The sequence below is a fragment of the Schistocerca cancellata genome, chromosome 1, assembly GCF_023864275.1.
Source record: "Schistocerca cancellata isolate TAMUIC-IGC-003103 chromosome 1, iqSchCanc2.1, whole genome shotgun sequence".
Taxonomy (NCBI): domain Eukaryota; kingdom Metazoa; phylum Arthropoda; class Insecta; order Orthoptera; family Acrididae; genus Schistocerca; species Schistocerca cancellata.
Window position 1 is genome coordinate 1018121113 of NC_064626.1, and position 17808 is coordinate 1018138920.

Genomic DNA, 17808 nt, shown 5'->3' on the forward strand with positions numbered 1-17808 from the left:
GACGTACCGTGTGATAGTGAAATTGTTTCCCCGACGCGACGTAGTGACTCTGTCCTACGAAGAAATTTTGTCTGCTTTAGATGCCTATTTCAATTAAACAGTCAATGTCGTTGCAAAAAGATATACGTTCTTTCGTACAAAACGTACGGCCGGTCAAACTAATCGGGAGTGGGTTGCAACATTGCAAGGCCTAACCAGGGATTGTGCTTTTGAGTGTGAATGTGGACTCCCTTATTCAGATACTATGGTGCGTGATGCAATTGCACAGAACGTTTCTGATGTTCGTATACGGGAACAGATTTTGAAACTAGTCAATCCCTCCCTTCAACAAGTGATGGACATATTGGATAGGCAAGACACACTTGACTTTGCTCAGGAATCATTTGAAACTTCGCCAGCTGTGTGTCACATTAACTGGCCCGCCGGGCGAGCTGCACGGAACTGTAAACAGCCTTCGCGCACGTCCGCGCAGCCACGTGTCCCGCGAAAGCTAGCAAATGCAGTGAAATCATGCCCGCGGTGTGCAACTAGACATTCGCGTGAAAATTGCCCGTCACGCCAAGCTATTTGCTTTTTCTGTAATAAGAAAGGACATGTTCAAAGTGTTTGCCAGAAAAAGCTCCGATCGGACACTCACAACCATTCCAGGCCCTTTGCTTCGCGCTGGAATCGAACCAAGGACACTCAGGCTCGGGAACCTTCGCCCATGGACATTCATGTCGTTAATGCCACTCCGCCCAGTGTTACTCTCTCTAACAGTGACTGTGTTCATCCCACAAAAAGTGTGCGTCGACGTCGACGGCAATCCTGTCACGTCGCAAGTGATTCTGTACCAGTGTCTGTTCAAGTTGCACAAAACAGTCGCTCTTGTCGTCAGCAGGACAATAAACTTTTTGTAGATTTGGACTTTGCCGGACAAGTGATACCGTTCCAGCTTGATACCGGAGCTGCAGTTTCACTACTCAATCACGCCACATACAAACAACTGGGCGCACCTCCTTTGCGTGCCGCAAATGTTCAGTTACATAGTTATTCAGGACAGCATATCCCTGTGTTAGGACAGTGCAGCCTTCTTGCAACATACAAGGGACAAACAAAACTTGGGTCATTTTACGTTCTTCGTTATTCTGCTGCAGTGAACTTGTTTGGTTTAGATTTATTTCAGTTGTTTAACTTGTCAATAGTCAATCAGGTCCTATCAGTGAACCAGACTGTGCCTTCCGCCAGTGTTTCTCGTCTATGTGAAGAATTTACAGACATTTTTGCACCGGGCCTTGGTTGCACTAAGAACTATGCAGCACATTTGGAACTCAAAGTCAACGCGCAACCGAAATTTTTCAGAGCGCGCAATGTTCCCCACGCATTGCGTGATGAGGTCGCAAGAACATTAAACGATTTAGAATCACAAGGTGTAATTGAACGTGTGCAGGCTTCTCTCTGGGCCTCACCCTTAGTAATTTTGCAAAAACCTTCCGGAAAATTGCGACTTTGCGTGGACTTCAAGGCAACAGTGAATCCACAACTAGTGACTGCCACTTTTCCTTTGCCCCGCCCGGAAGATTTTTTTGACAAACTGTGCCCGGGAAAATATTTTTCAAAGTTGGACATAGCTGATGCGTACTTGCAAATACCGGTGGACGAAGAATCCCAGCGCGTATTGGTGGTTAACACGCATCTTGGTTTGTACCGATTCAAAAGACTGCCATTCGGGTGTGCATCCGCCCCTGCATTGTATCAGCAATATCGGCAAACTGTTTGTGCGTCGGTCCCTACTGCAGCAAACTATCTGGACGATATTGTAATCTCTGGAAAGACGGCCGCAGAACATTTACAAAATCTCCGAACGTTATTTCAGGTATTGCGACAGAATGGTCTTCGCTTGAGGAAGGACAAATATGTGTTTTTTGCTCGTGACTTACCATATCTGGGACATGTAATCAATGCTCAAGGCATACATCCGAGTCCAGAGCACCTCCGTGCCATACAGAACTTGCCTTCGCCGCAGAATTTGAAGCAGCTACAGAGTGTGTTGGGAAAAATTAACTATTACCATAAATTTCTGCCGCGCGCTTCTTCCATTCAGCTCCGCTTCATCGCTTACGCCGTAAAGGTGTTCCGTTCGTCTGGTCGACGGAATGCGAACGCGCCTTTCGCCAATTGAAATCGGCGTTGCTTTCACATACTTGCCTTACGCCATACGATCCCCGGAAACCCCTTTTGTTGATGGTAGATGCATCGGATTTCGGGATCGGTGCTGTGCTTGCGCACAAAGATGGTTCGCATGATCGCCCTATTGCCTTTGCGTCCAAATTGTTGTCGTCAGCGCAAAGAACTTATTCCCAGATAGAGAAAGAAGCTTTGGCTCTCGTATTTGGTGTTATCAAGTTTCATGATTTCTTGTATGGTCGTCACTTTACCATCATCACAGACCACAAACCTTTGACATCGCTTTTTCATCCGACCCAGCCTGTACCTCCACGTACAGTGCAGAAATTCATTCGCTGGTCTATTTTCCTCTCGCAGTACCGCTACGATATCTTGTATCGGTCCACTGCTAAGCACGGAAACGCCGATGCATTGTCCCGTTTGCCTGTTGCTGAGGATAAAGCATTCGATTCTTCCGAACTTGCTTGCATGTTCATTGATGCGGAAACTGATGACGTGGTCGAATCGTTTCCGATTGATTTTCGTCGTGTAGCTACAGCCACAGCTGCTGACCCTGTCCTTGCTACCGTTTTGCGTTTTGTTGCTACGCAATGGCCCTTGTCGGAGTCACAGATCGCGGATCCGTTGGTTCGCCGATTTTTTGCTCACAAGGAGAGACTTTTTGTACGACGTGGTGTTTTGCTGTTGCGTTCTGATAATGATCAGTCCAGGGTCGTGGTCCCACATTCGTTACAGTCCTCTGTCTTAAAGCTTCTCCACCAAGGGCATTGGAGTATAGTGCGAACGAAACAACTTGCTCGTCAGCACTGTACTTGGTTCGGATTCGATGCTGCGATTACGAATATGTGCTCTTCTTGCATGGCGTGTGCCGAACAACAATCCGCGCCACTGCGGAAATTCTTTGCATGGCCGAAAGCCACTTCCCCTTGGCAACGCTTACACATCGATTTTGCTGGTCCATTCTGGAATGCTCGATGGTGGGTTGTTGTCGATTCATTCAGTAATTTTCCATTTGTTGTCCGGATGTCTTCCACGACGTCATCTGCCACCATCCAAGCGTTGTCTGCTATCTTTTGCATTGAAGGTCTTCCACAGACTATTGTTTCCGACAATGGCCCACAATTCACGCCCGCAAAATTTCAGTCATTCTGCAAGGCCAATGGTATTCAACATCTGACATCCGCGCCGTTTTCGCCTCAGTCAAACGGTGCCGCTGAACGTTTGGTCCGGACTTTCAAGTCCCAGATGTTGAAATTGAAAGAGTCGCATTCTCGGGAGGACGCGTTATTGCTCTTTTTGTCTTCATATCGCTCTCAGCCCCGAGATAGTCACTCGCCGGCTGAGTTGCTCCACGGTCGTCCTCATCGAACCTTGATGTCTTTGCTGCATCCGCCGCATCAGGTTCCTGTGCAGTGGCAGACTCCTGCTTTTGCTCCAGGCGACGTTGTATTCTATCGAAACTATCGCGGTTCACGGCGTTGGCTCGCAGGGCGCATTCTTCGCTGCCTCGGCCACGTGATGTATTTGGTTTTGGGGGCCTCTGGTGACGTGCGTCGGCATCTCAATCAGCTGCGCCTATGTCGTCGCCTGAGTTCTGCCGCTCCCCGTCTGCTTTCAGCGCCCTGGGGACCCATCTACTGGCTCGCCTCATCCCCAGGTGTTACCGACGATGCCTTCCATTTTGCCCCATGGCGACGCGCCGCCGCCGCCGCCCGCAGTGGACGCTTCGCTGCAGCCGCCGGACGCCTCCCTGGGTCGCACGCCGCCGATCGCTTCCCGTGTCCAGCTGTCCTCCGCCATGGAACTCTTGCCCGCTCCGGACCATCTGTCGTCTTCGCAAGTCGGGTGCCCCGACACGATGGAGGTCGACCCTTCGGCCCCTCCTGTCTCTTTACGGGCGCATACACCGCATGTTGATGTGCACCCTGGACTAGGTTTTCAGGCGTTTGCTAGCTCCCCTCGGACCGAATGGCCAGGTGCGGGTGGCACAGCCTCGCCTGTTGTTAGGCTCCCCACCTCATCGCATACGTCAACATGGGGCCCTCCCCACGGCGGGCGGAAGCCTTATAACACGACCGTTCGCCGATTTGCGGGGGAGGAATGTGGTGTCACCACCAGACACCACACTTGCTAGGTGGTAGCTTTAAATCGGCCGCGGTCCATTAGTACATGTCGGACCCGCGTGTCGCCACTGTCAGTAATTGCAGCCCGAGCGCCACCACACGGCAGGTCTAGTGAGACGTACTAGCACTCGGACCAGTTGTACGACGACTTTGCTAGCGACTACACTGACGAAGCCTTTCTCTCATTTGCCGAGAGACAGTTAGAATAGCCTTCAGCTAAGTCCATGGCTACGACCTAGCAAGGCGCATTAGCCTTACAGTGCTTGTATTTAAAGACTCTCAATTGTATCGTCAAGAGCGATGTACCACAATGATGGAATAAAGTTAAGTATTCGAGGAGCTACGTACTTTTCTTTATAGCATTCATTAAGTATCCTGTTTCAGACCTCACGCCAGCCGGCGTGTGTAACGCGTGCATTTCGGCTACTTCCGAGTGGCGTGGCTGTCTTGCAACGCCACAACAGAATTCATATTGCACTGGTTTCACACTCGCAGTATGTCGCAGATATTCACAAGCAAGTAAAACTCACTAAAATGTTGCAAAATACACTCTCCGAAAAAGAAACTTGCTAATATCACACGGTATCAACAAAAGCAGTCAGCATCAGCAAGCAAGGAAAGTAAAGTAATGGGACAAATTTCGCACACTTTGTTCTCTAATCACTTATGAAACTCTCGCTAGATGGCAGTACTGTTATGTTACTGTAGTCTAGTGCGTTCTGGCGGGTTATTTGCAAACTTATTCTAAATATGGATAAAATAGCCAATGGCAGAAACAAAACAACTACGTAAAACATTATCAAAATAATAATACTAAACGTTAATTAATTATGCATTGAAGCATAGTAGAGATGTGCAGAGACAGAAATTGGATAGCGAAGTTTCGGCCACTCTACATTCCTTTATTACATAGATAATGGAATGTGAAAAACGTGTGGTGGTTGGTATGACACCCTTAGGCTGCAAGCTCTGAGCCTTCGGGTCGCCCATAAAGAGCAGTACTATGTAGAAGCCATGCCCCCAAACCGCTACTACATGCAGCTTACGGAAGTTCCGAGGCACAGCCTAAACACTACTAACCGTTTGGAAAACATCTATCAATACAAACAGTTCCAAAAATGTTGACCGTCGTTATTTTAATCTGAATGGGAAATATGCGAAATTCGTCCTGATAATTTAAATTATGTAATACGTTCTTGCGAAATTTACTTTAACATATATTTTGGAGCGGCTGCACCTCAGAGCCTTTAATTACGAGCCGCGTCAGTAAGGGAATAATTCCATCATACAAAATAATACATACACCAGAATACTCTTACATAAAATTATATCCACAGAAATTTCAAAATTAATAATATTTGAATAATAATACAGAACACTTACCTCCTGCATAAATGGAATATTCTTCATGTCTTTTTCATTGTACTGTATTTCATGTTCACCACGCTTTGATTTCATAAAATTCCGGCATTTGTCTAACTCTGCACATGCTTTAGTGAGACTGTATTTATTTTTCATCAAATATTCTTGCAAAACTACTATACGTATTTTTCTGTAACGGGATTTTAGGTAATTTAAACTTAACTCAGACTCTTTTTCATCATTTTTTTTTTCTTCAAAGAAGTACTTAAAAGGATCAGGAAAAATTTCCAGAAACTCTTCAATTTTGAAATTCTTGAGATACTTCTCTCTAATTTCCATTACTTTCATTCGTTCCTCATACTCTGCTAATGTTGGATACTTGCCACTTTCTAAAGTGTCACTAACAAATTTTTTCATTGCGTCTTCATCATCTGCAATCTGTTCACAGGTCTCTCTTATATAAGTTGGATCAGCATTTGGAAATATAGCAAGCAGATTAGTATAATTTTCATCTATTATCATTTTCTTTTCTTCTTCTGTTCTTCCAGAAAGTTTCTGGTTTGCTGCTTGCTCCCCTTCTTGTTCACTGCTATCTGCAGCTTTTGGGTAACCATTTTCCAATAAACCTGATATAGCATTACTTAACCAGTCGGCATCTTGTGAACATTTATCGCATATTGCTCTCAGAAAATCCTTCTGCGCATCAGGGAAAATTTCAATGAGAGAATTGTAATATGCTTGTTTCTTTTCATCATCCACCCCATTAATGTCAATGCATACAACATCGCTGTCATCAAGTTGAGGAGGAGCAAGTAAATCATCATAGTTTGCAGTAGATGGTCCAGGCAGTGTCAAATCAACTGGAAGGTTCCTGTCAAGTGTGTTCTTATGATTTCCATTTCCAGTATGTCTTGGAACTGTAGGATCCCAAAAAGAGGTTGATGGTTCATTACTTACTTCATCCCTCTGTCTTGCATTGACATTCTTAACTGGTTCAGAACTAGGATCCATTACATCTGGATCAGAAAGTTCAAGTTCATCTTCAGATGAGAATGCAAATCCTTCATTTTGCCACAAATATTCCTTAATTTCATTAAACTTGTCACTTTCTGAACTAACATCACTAACTGAATCACTTCTATTCACCAAATTACACTGATCTAAAACTACATCCAGCCCATCTGCTATGGTAACTTTGTCACTCTCTGCTGGACGAGAATCACTATGTGTTGACACACCAACATTCTCAGTCTTGTTGTCTTCATTTGCATCACTCTTAACATGAATTTTAGAAGGCTTTTTTGGTGGAATTCCTGATGTAGATGGTTGATTACGGTCAGCATCATAGTTTCTTTTCCTAGCTCTCTTAGGTAACTCTTCAGTGGCCTCACCAGCAGTGTCTTTGTCTACCCTTACATGGTCTAAAAATTTGAGCACAACTCTCTGTACCCTCTTTGGGTCATCAAAGAAAGTTTCAAGTGATGAATATATCTCATCAATATTTCTCTCTGGAATGATTCTTTGAATATGCATGGCTTCTTCCATCAATTTTTCCCTTGTGTGTCCTTGCTGAAGTAGAAATGCTTCTGCCATTTTGTTGATTTCTGCAACAAAGAAAACAAAACAAATTTTATCTGCACAAAACATATTTTTACTGTGTAAATACGCATCTCACCGCCTGTTTATCCTCATATCTTATGAAGTTTGTCTGTCGTAGCTAATGAACTCCTTGACACAAAACAAATGCTTTTCAAAAATGTTAATGATTAATGAAAACTACCTCAGCTGTATTATGACACACATATTGTACTACAACCGGTTTCATTCTTACAACGTCTTCAGGTTGCGGTGTTGTTTCATGATGTAAATGGTTTTGTTGTCATTGAGACAGGGTTGTAACCTCTCCCCAATGTTATTCAATCTGTATATTGAGCAAGCAGTAAAGAAAACAAAAGAAAAATTTGGAGTAGGAATTAAAATCCATGGAGAAGAAATAAAAATGTTGAGGTTCGCCAATGACATTGTAATTCTGTCAGACAGCCAAGGACCTGGAAGAGCAGTTGAATGGAATGGGCAGTATCTTGAAAGGAGGATATAAGATGAACATCAACAAAAGCAAAACGAGAATAATGGAATGTAGTCGAATTAAAGTGGGTGATACTGCAGGAATTAGATTAGGAAATGAGACATTTAAAGTAGTAAGTGAGTATTGCTATTTGGGGAGCAAAATAACTGACTATGGTCGAAGTAGAGAGTATATAAAATGTAGACTGGCAATGGCAAGGAAAGTGTTTCTGAACAAGAGAAATTTGTTAACATCGAGAGAAATTTGTTAACATCGAGTATAGATTTCAGTGTTAGGAAGTCGTTTCTGAAAGTGGTATTTGTATGGAGTGTACCCATGTATGGAAGTGAAACATGGACGATAAATAGTTTGGACAAGAAGAGAATAGAAGCTCTCGAAATGTGGTGCTACAGAAGAATGCTGAAGATTAGATGGGTAGATCACATAACTAATGAGGAGGTATTGAATAGAATTGGAGAGAAGAGAAATTTGTGGCACAACTTGATTGGAAGAAGGGATCTGTTGGTAGGGCATATTCTGAGGCATCAAGGGATCACCAATTTAGTATTGGTGGGCAGGGCAGCGTGGAGGGTGAAAATCGCAGAGGGAGACCAAGAGATGAGTACACTAAACAGATTCAGAAGGATGTAGGTTGTAGTAGGTACTGGGAGACCTTGCGCAGGATAGAGTAGCATGGAGAGCTGCATCAAACCAGTCTCTGGACTGAAGACGACGACGACAACAACAGGCAATGTTAAGGAGAAAGTCCAAAAACAATTATCACAAACATGCACCAATTGCCTTAAGGAAGTGTGGTGAGTAGGTATGGCACACTGCATATAGTAAACTGTATGCAGTTTAACTATACATAGCATGCCATGCCTGTTCACTGTACTTCCACCAGGTGGTTGGCAAAATATTTGTGATCATAGTTGCTGGATTTGGTCTGTAATATTACAAACAACAACCAGCCCACCTACATCACTACTGTAACACAACTCAGCAACCTGAATATGCTCTAAGAATGAAACTGGTTGTAGGACAATAAAAGTGTCATAATACAGCTTCATCAATCTTTAAAATTAGTATCACCTATGGTGCTCAACACTATCAAGATTATATCCTGTTTGAAAACTTATGAAACTGCGTATCCTACTGCAGCAGTGTGGTTTAGTTTCTCTCTTAGCTCAGGTACCTCAGAAAGCATGAAAATTCGTTACCTGGTCTAGGGAAACATACAACATAACTTATTCACAAAAATCCATAAAAATAATGTACTGCACATGTCCCTAACCTGGCCTCGATAGACTGTTAATCTACATCCAGATTCGCCAGTTACATGAGGAAAGAAATTTGAGAATTAATGGTATTATATTTTCATACTGAAATACAGATGCATACTTTTATAACCTACAGTTCTCTATGCAATTGTTAATCTCTCTTAATCTTTAGTTCACGTGAATTAAACATCTCTCTAACAGCTAGCAGCCATATCAAATCAACTATCTTCCAATTAGAAACAGTGAGAAGTGCAAAGGGAAGACTGCCACATGGTTGTGGTCTCCTTCATTGCCCTCAGTTTGTTTGGGAAGTCCAAGGCGAACCATTCTGAGTTCCAGAAATTCAACAACTGATGGTGTCTAGTGGACCAAAGGTCCAGTCCCACCCCCACCCCCCCCCCCCCCACTTCCAAAATCAGCATCCTGGTAGCCACCTTTGCGCCAAGTGGTCAGCACCCCAACATATCCAGGGATCCAAACAACAAAGATTGGCCATCCAGCTCAATGGATGTTAGAAAGTAGATCCTGGATAGTCATGACTAATGAGTGACGAGGATAGCACTGGTCTATGGCCTGAAGGCTGCTCAGAGAGTCGCTACAGATTACAAGCGCCCTGCAAGCGCAAAAATGAGCATGGCTAAGGGCTCATTTGAAAGCCACCAATTCAGCAGAGACACTGCATCCATTCAGCAAGGAATGTAGTTCACTGCCCCTTGCATTTGTGTATGTTCATTAATTAATGATTGCGCCGTCAGTGTACAGCACTTCTGAACCTAGAATGCATCGAGGACAGCCAGGAACAGATCGTGAAACACAATGAGGTCAACTGACTCTTTCGGTCCCAAGCATAAATCAAGACAGATCAAGATCAGGTTACACGCCATGAGGATGTACACGACTGGTCCCTGACAACAGGCAACAGTGGAGGACATTGGAGTTCACAGCAGATACACTGTAGTCAAACTGCAATGGTGACTCCAGTTCAAAGTCTGCTGTAGGAGGCGGACCTACCTACTATGAAAAAGGTCACAGTTGTTTGCATGTTGAGGTGAGCGGCAAACATGTATAGCATAACTGAATAGTTGTTGTTGGCACCTGATCTGTAGTGAAGGGACCTCAGCATCCATGAGTAAGCTGTTCACAGGGTTAGATCAAAAGGCTCCTCTTGAAAGTTGGACTCCACTGTAATGTATCGGGTCCAGAGACCACAATGCTAAGGGTGGTGCCAAACCATACGTCACACTCTGATAATCAAGATGGGATAGTATCAAAGCTTTATAAAGGTGCAGAAGAGTAGTGCGGTCTGCACCCCAGATGGTGTTACTGAGGCAGCAAAGAGTATTACGGTATAGCCGTACCTCTGCTTAAGTTGACAAAGATATTGAAGTCACGTCAGCCAGGCGTCAAAGACCACTCCAAAGATTGATAAGTCTCTACCACATTGAGTAATTGGCCTTCGAGGTATGGTTGTGGATAAACAGTATGATGGCAACAAAAGTGCATGTCATGTGTCTTGGTGGTGGAAAACTGAACACCATGAGTGAGAGCCCATGACTGCACTTTTCCATGGTGCCCTGCAGTCACTGTTCAGCAACACCTACACTGAAGGAGCAATAGTGAAAGCAAAAATTGTCGGCATAGAAGGAGGGTGATACTGAAGACCCACAGTTGCTGTTAGAGCATCGATGCCCACTAAGAAGACAGGGACACTTAATACAGAGCCCTGCAAGACCCCATTCTCTTGCATACTAGAGATACTGTGGAAAGCACTAACTCAAATGTACAAAGTATGGTGCAACAAGAAGTTCTGGAGACAAATCAGAAGTGAGTCCTGGAGATGATACTCATGTAAGGTAGTGAGGATGCAGTGTTACCAAGTGATGTCATAAGTCTTTGTAGGTTGAAGAAGACAGTAATAAGGTGTTTGATGTTGGTCAAAACCTGTCTGGATTACAGACTCCAGGCAAATGAGATTATTGGAAGTGGAACAGCCTTGGTAAGAACTACCCTGGGACGGAGCCAAAAGGCCCCAAGACTCAAGAAACCACCACAGCCACCAGCTCACCATGCGTTCAAGCAACTTACAGAAAACACTTGTGAGACTGATTGGGTGATAGCTGTCCATCTCTAGGGGTTGCTTATCCATTTCAGTACTGGGACAATGATGCTCTCGCACCATTAAGATGGGAGCTCACCCTTGCTCCAAATACAGCTGTAGATAGTAAGGAGATGATGCTGACAATCCATTGATTGGTGTTTGAGCATTTTGTTGAGGATGTGGTCTGGTCCTGAGGCTGTACCAGGGTGAAGGGCTAAGACCCTGAAGAATTCCCACTCACTGGGTGGAACATTATAGGGCTCCAGGTGGCGTGTAGTGAAAAGGACACAAAAGGCAGGTTGATAGTTCTCAGTGTGGAGGCTCGAGCATAAAGGAGAGAAAAATGTTTTGGCTACAACATCTGGGTCACTGAAAACAGCACAATTCACAAAATACCAAATACACCTGCAGAGGACCGGTATCCATCCACAGAGGCGTCTGATCTTCATCCAACCTGGTGAAGGAGGCATACGTGACCCAATGGTTGGAACATACCGTTCCCAGCATTCTTGTTTCCATCGTTTTATTAAGTGGCAGCCTTGGGCACTGACATGTTTAAAGGCAATGAGGTATTCAATCGATGAATGCCACTTATGCCATGATCTCTTTTTCAAGGTCCACCAAGGTACTATTTACTGACGGGAGGATTCCAAATAAGATGGGGTCGCTAATCGGCTGCCAATAGAATGGCTGCTGTTGCGTTTCGTTCTGGAGAGCCTTGTCAAAGCCTCCATTTAGTGGGGGGGAGGGGGGGGGGGGTCAGTACAACAGTGAAGGGCAAAGAATCCCAGTCAGCACTATGGAGAGCCTATATAGAAGGGAGTCAAGGAAAACAGTGGTGAGGGAGGGACAGGAAGGTTGGTAAGTGCTCACTACCACACAGGTCGTAGAGGACCCTCCAGTGGTTGGATGAGAGAAGACCAGAGCTGCAAATAGAAAGAACAATGGCCGAGTAAGTTCCACATCCCACACTGAAATATATGGAGGCACCAATATTCAAGAGAGAGAGTAGAGACCTGCCAGGAAGTTTTCAATGTCTTTACCACTGACATTGGGAGGGAGATAAACATTACAAATGGTAAGATCCTGAAATACTCCTGCCCCAACGTCACAGCCTCCAAAGTTTCATCAAGTGGCCCAAGTTCACTATATATAGAGTTTAGAACATGTGTGCAAACTCCACCTCATACCCCGTCATAATCGGCATGATTCTTAAAATATCCCCAGCAGCCACAAAGGACAGGGGTCTACATTGCTGGAAACTGTTTCCTCAAGGGCAATGCAGAAAGCAGGGGAGGACCTTAAAGGAAGTTGCAGCTCAACAAGGTGGTGGAAAAATCCACTACAGTTCCACTGTAGACTCGTGCTGTTGTTAAACTGGGAGAACATCAAAGGGCCAAACAGATTGTGTCACCTGCGGCCACGAGTTGAGATGTGGTGATGGCAACACACATGGGACCTGAGAAATGTGTGGTGCAATCTGGGGCCTCAGAGACCACCAGGATTGATGCTGCAGCCACAGCAGCAGCATCATATGTGGCATCCTGTGGTGCGAAGACCAGCTGAATTTCCTTCATCTAATTTTTTTGTCTTTCTTCTCCTTGGTGGGTTTGGACAACTTTCTTTGTTAATTTCAGGAACAGAAGAAGACCATGAAGCCCTACAAATAGCAGCCTATGGCTCCTTCAGCCACTGGCTCTGGAAGGGAGTATCCCGAGCAACCCCTTCCTGGTGTTAGAAGCCGGATGAGAGTGATGCATCTCCAGCTGGGGTATTGAGATCAGCTTCCCCTGAGGGTTGGGAGCCACTGCTCCCCCACTGGGTGTGAGGGAAGCAGCAAGACGAGAGCCCCCATCCATCGGAGGGGCAAGCGTGGTCAAGCAGCTCTGATGACTTCCTGTAGGGTGCATAATGGAGGAGTGTGCCACCGGCAGCAACATGGTCACAGCTGTAGCATACGACATAGTCATGCATGAAGGATTAGACGCATTCTTAATTTTTCTTGGGCTCTTGGTATATCAGTCTGTCTTGAGCCTTATACTCCAGTATTTTTTCTCCCTGAAAAAAACAATGCAGTCTCGTGAGCACAGAGAATGATGCTCTCCACAGTGATGCAATTACGAGGAAAAGCACATGAAACGTTCGTGTGCAACAGCCGTACAGTCGTCCACAGTCCTGACAGGCTGGGCTCACATTTCAATGCATAGAAATGGGGGGTGGGGGTGGGGGGTCATAACATACAGTTTCATGACACACTGGTATACCATCACCTTGACCTTTTCACACATGTATCCTCATTAAAAGTTGAGATTGGGGCACTGTGTTAAACACTTTGCAGAAATCTAAGAATATGCAATGTGTCAGAGGAATTCCATACAAGGTTAACAAGGCTATTATGTGAGTGAAGTACAAGCTAACTAATGTTTTCTGAATCTGTGCTGATTTGTGGACAGAAGCTTTTTCTGTCTGAAGGAAATTAATTGCACGCCAACTTCAAACAAATCGAAATTCCACCTGGACATGCTGACTTCTTTGTTTTCAACTCCTTCAGTTGCTTATCTGCACCAATGACACCTATTATTATGTCCTCCATTCGTAGTCTGAGGGACAGTCAAATGATCCTCAAACGTGAATGATTTTTTGAATGTGAAATTTAAAACTTCAGCTTTCCTTTCACTGTCTTCTAATGCTGCATCAGACTGGTCTATGAGAGACTGGATAGAAGCCACAACACACTTAGTGATTTTTGTGTAGAACCAGAATTTGCTCAGATTCTCGGCAAGATCTTTCATTAGGTTATGATGGTGGAAGTTGTACACTTCACATAAACTGCATTATCTGACAGTCTCTTTTTAATTTATTTTCTAGTTTGTTTTTTCTAAGCCCTTTTTATATTCTCTGAAACTGTATTTTCTAATTGCCGTCCTACCTGCATCCACCACAATGGAGATTAGGTTACAATGCCACTACTTGGTGCTATCATTTGCCAAGAAAACAAAATTGAAAAAAATTTAATCACATCCTAAACGAAGCACAATTGTTACAGGCCTTGCCCTTTCCTGATTGGCTTAGATAAAACTTTGGCCAATGGGCACTGTTGTTGTCCTTTTATAAACTACATGTACATCTATATTCATCACATCACCGAGAAGTTCATGGCAGAGTGTACATCCCATTGTACCGGTTTTTAGGATTTCTTCCTGTTCCATTCACATATAGAGAACAGAAAGAATGTTTGAATTTCTCTGCGCATGATGTAATCATTCTAATCTTGTCCTCATGACCCTTATGTGAGTGATAACTAGGGGGTGGTTGTACATTCCTAGAGTCATCATTAAAAGCCAATTCTTGAAACTTTGTTAGAAGACTTTCTCAGGATAGTTCTTGTCTATCTACAAGAGTCTCTCTCTTCAGTTCCTTCAGTATCTCTGTGACACTCTCCCATGGGTTAAACACACATGTGACCATAGGTGCTGCCCATCTCTGTAACAAGTTCATTAGACCTATGTGGTACAGGTCCCACACACTTTAACAATATTCTAGAACAGGTCGCAAGGGTGATTCATACGCAATCTCCCTTGTAGACTGACTGCACTTCCCCAGTATTCTACCAACAAACCAAAGTCTACCATCTGCTTTACCCACAACTGAACCTAGGTGAACATTCCATTTCATATCCCAACGAAGTGTTTCACCTGGGGATTTGTATAAGTTGGCTGATACCAACAGTGACACGTTGATATTATAGTCATAGGATACTACCTTTCTTCGTATTGTTAAGTGGACAATTTTACCTTTCTGAACATTTAGAGCAAGTTGCCAATCTCTGCAACAGGTTGAAATCTTATCGAGATTTGACTGAATATTTATGCAGCTTCTTTCAGATAGTATTTCATTATATATAACTGCATCATCTGCAAAAAAGTCTGAGGTTAATTTTAATATTGTCCACAAGTTCATTAACATACAACAAGAATAACAAGGGTCCCAACACACTTTCCTGGGGCACACCCAAAGTTACTTCTACATCTGACAACGATCCATCCAAGATCATATGCTGCATCCTTCCTAACTGAAGTCCTCAACCCAGTCACAAACCTCATTTGATACCCCATATGAACATACTTTTCACGGTGTGCATAGGTGTGGTACTGAACCAAACACTTTTTGTAAATCAAGAATTACTGCATCTACCTGATGGGCTTGACCCAAAGCTTTCAGTACGTCATGTGAGAAAAGTCTAAGTTGGGTTTTGCATGATGGATGTTTTCGAAAACCATGCTGGTTGGCTTGGATGGGGTCATTCTGTTCAAGATATCTCATTATGTTTGAGTTCAGAATATGTTTCAAGTTTCTACAATAAAGTGATAGCAAGGTTATTGGACAGTGGTTTGTGCTTCACTTCTACTACCCTTCTTGTAGACAGGTGTGACCTCTGATTTCTTCCAAAAACTAGGCAAAGTTTTTTTTTTTTTTTTTTTTTTTTTCCGAAGGATCTACAATAGACTTTAGCCAGGAATTCCATCAGGGCCTGGAGCTTCATTTGATTTAGCAATTTCAGCTGTTTCTCAAAATGCTGACACGAAAACTGGTTTCACTCATATTTTCAGTAGTTCAAGGATTAAACTGCGGCAATTCTCCTGGGTCTTCCTTTGTAAAGCAACATTTGGAAATGGAGTTAAACATTTCAGCTTTTGCTTTGCTACCCTCACTGTCAGTTCCTGTCTCAGTCACTAGGGACTGGACACTAATTTTGGTGACACTGACAGCCTTTACACACACCCAGAATTTCTTTGAGCTTTGTAAAACACCATTTGACAATATTCAGCTATGGTAATTACTGAAGGCTTCACATGTTGCTCTCTTGACAGTCAAACATGTTTTATTTGGCATTTCTCTATCTACAGCCATAGGATTTTTTAAAACCTATTATCCAGTGATCTATGTTTCTTTAGAAGTTTCTTTACAGTGACTGAATACGAAGGAAGGTCATTCCCATTATGAACTGTTCTACTGCGTATACATCTATCTAGTGCACGGTCAACTATTCTTTTAAATTAGAACCATAGTTCCCCTACAAACTCCTGCCCTGTGCTGAAAGTTTCCCAAGTTCCTCACTGAGATATGATACTACTGATTCTTTATCTAGTTTACTGAATACATATATCTTTCTGCTTGGTCTAGTTGTCCTTTGTAATTTGGTAATCACTGCTGTCCCAACTGTGCCTTAGTTAGTGACACCAGTTTCAATATCAACATCCTCAAAGAGATCAGGTCCGTTTGTTGCCATTAGATCCAATACAGCTGATCATTAGTGGGGTTCCAAACTATCTGCTGTAGGTAGCTCTCAGAGAAAGCATTTAGTATTGTTTCACAGGTTGTCTTATCATGGCCACCACTAACAAACACTAATTTTCCCAATTGATTGCTGGATGATTACAGCCTCCACTGATGATTACAGTATTTCTCTCTAAAGTTTTCAGTTATGTCAGGAAATGAGTCTGGTGGATAAAAGAAGGATCCAATTGTGAAATTTAAAATTTTTCCAGCGAACTAAATATTCAAAAAGATTTCGGGCTTGCAGCTGGTCATCGTTAGCTTCCATCCACAATATTTCAACTGGACAACTGCCAGCCATCCTCAGGTGAGCCATCGAAGACTGACGAAGACGCCCTCCGTTCCGCAATATATAGCGTTTAGCGAGTATTCCATGCATGCGTCTAAACCATCACAGACAAGAATTTGGACGACGCGACGCTGTCGGTATTAAGTAAGGGTTTGAATTTTGCACCTACACCTAGAGCACCACCTTTGATAAGTTTTGTGAGTGGTTTTGAAGAAGCCGTACGACGCCTTCCTATGGAAACTGCAGAAGAATTAAGGAGGGAAACTTGCGTGCTCTTCTGAAAGCTCCTCCTCAACACAGTAACATAACCTCCGCAGAAGGGGCTGCACTGCGAAATCTCCAAGAAGATCCAGACGTTGTGGTACTGAAGGCCGATAAAGGCAATTTAACTGTACTGTTACCTCGCAGTTTGTATGTGGATAAGATGTATGGTCTACTAAGTGATTCAGCCAACAGGAAGACTAATAACGATCCCACAGGACGTGTGCAATGGAAGACATCTAAACTCCCGAATTCTTCCTCATTGCCTCCCGAGACGATCAAGCGCGTAAGACCTCATGGCAGCGTACCTCCAAGACTGTATGGCCTTCCGAAGGTACATAAAGACGGACTACCCTTACAGCCAATAGTGAGCAATATAGGGGCCCCCCCACTTATGATTTAGCTAAAAATCTAGCATCCTTGCTTAGGCCATTTGTGGGCAAATGTCCACATCACATACGAAATTCTGCCGGTTTTATCAACAGACTGGGGCCTCTCCACATAAATACTTCTGATCTTTTAGTTTGTTTTGACGTGGTGTGTCTTTTTACAAAGGTACCACTCACAGACTCCTTGTCACTGATTGGCAATAAGTTTCAGGTGGGAATCACTGCTTTGTTTTGCCACGCTCTCTCCTCAACATATTTTATGTTCAACCAAGAATATTTTGAACAGATTGACGGCGTCACCATGGGTAGCCCCTTGTCTCCCTTGGTGGCCAACCTTTCTATGGAGGATTTTGAGGAGAGCGCACTTGAATCAGCAGCCCTCAAACCAACTGTTTTTTGGAGGTAAGTGGATGATACTTCCGTAGTGTGGCCTCAAGG

At 43.8% G+C, this 17808-nt stretch overlaps 1 protein-coding gene across 1 annotated transcript in view; it reads right to left on the bottom strand.

Annotated features, from left to right (window-relative positions):
• Positions 1 to 14980, bottom strand: part of LOC126089246 (uncharacterized) — a 177476-nt gene extending 162496 nt beyond the window's left edge. The window contains exons 1-2 of the mRNA XM_049906895.1: positions 14889 to 14980; positions 5673 to 7255 (exon numbers count right to left, since the gene is read on the bottom strand). Of these exons, the coding sequence (XP_049762852.1) occupies positions 5673 to 7244 (1572 nt within the window). The 5' untranslated portion in view covers positions 7245 to 7255; positions 14889 to 14980. The remainder of the gene's footprint in view (positions 1 to 5672; positions 7256 to 14888) is intronic.
• Between the last annotated feature and the right edge of the window lie 2828 nt (positions 14981 to 17808).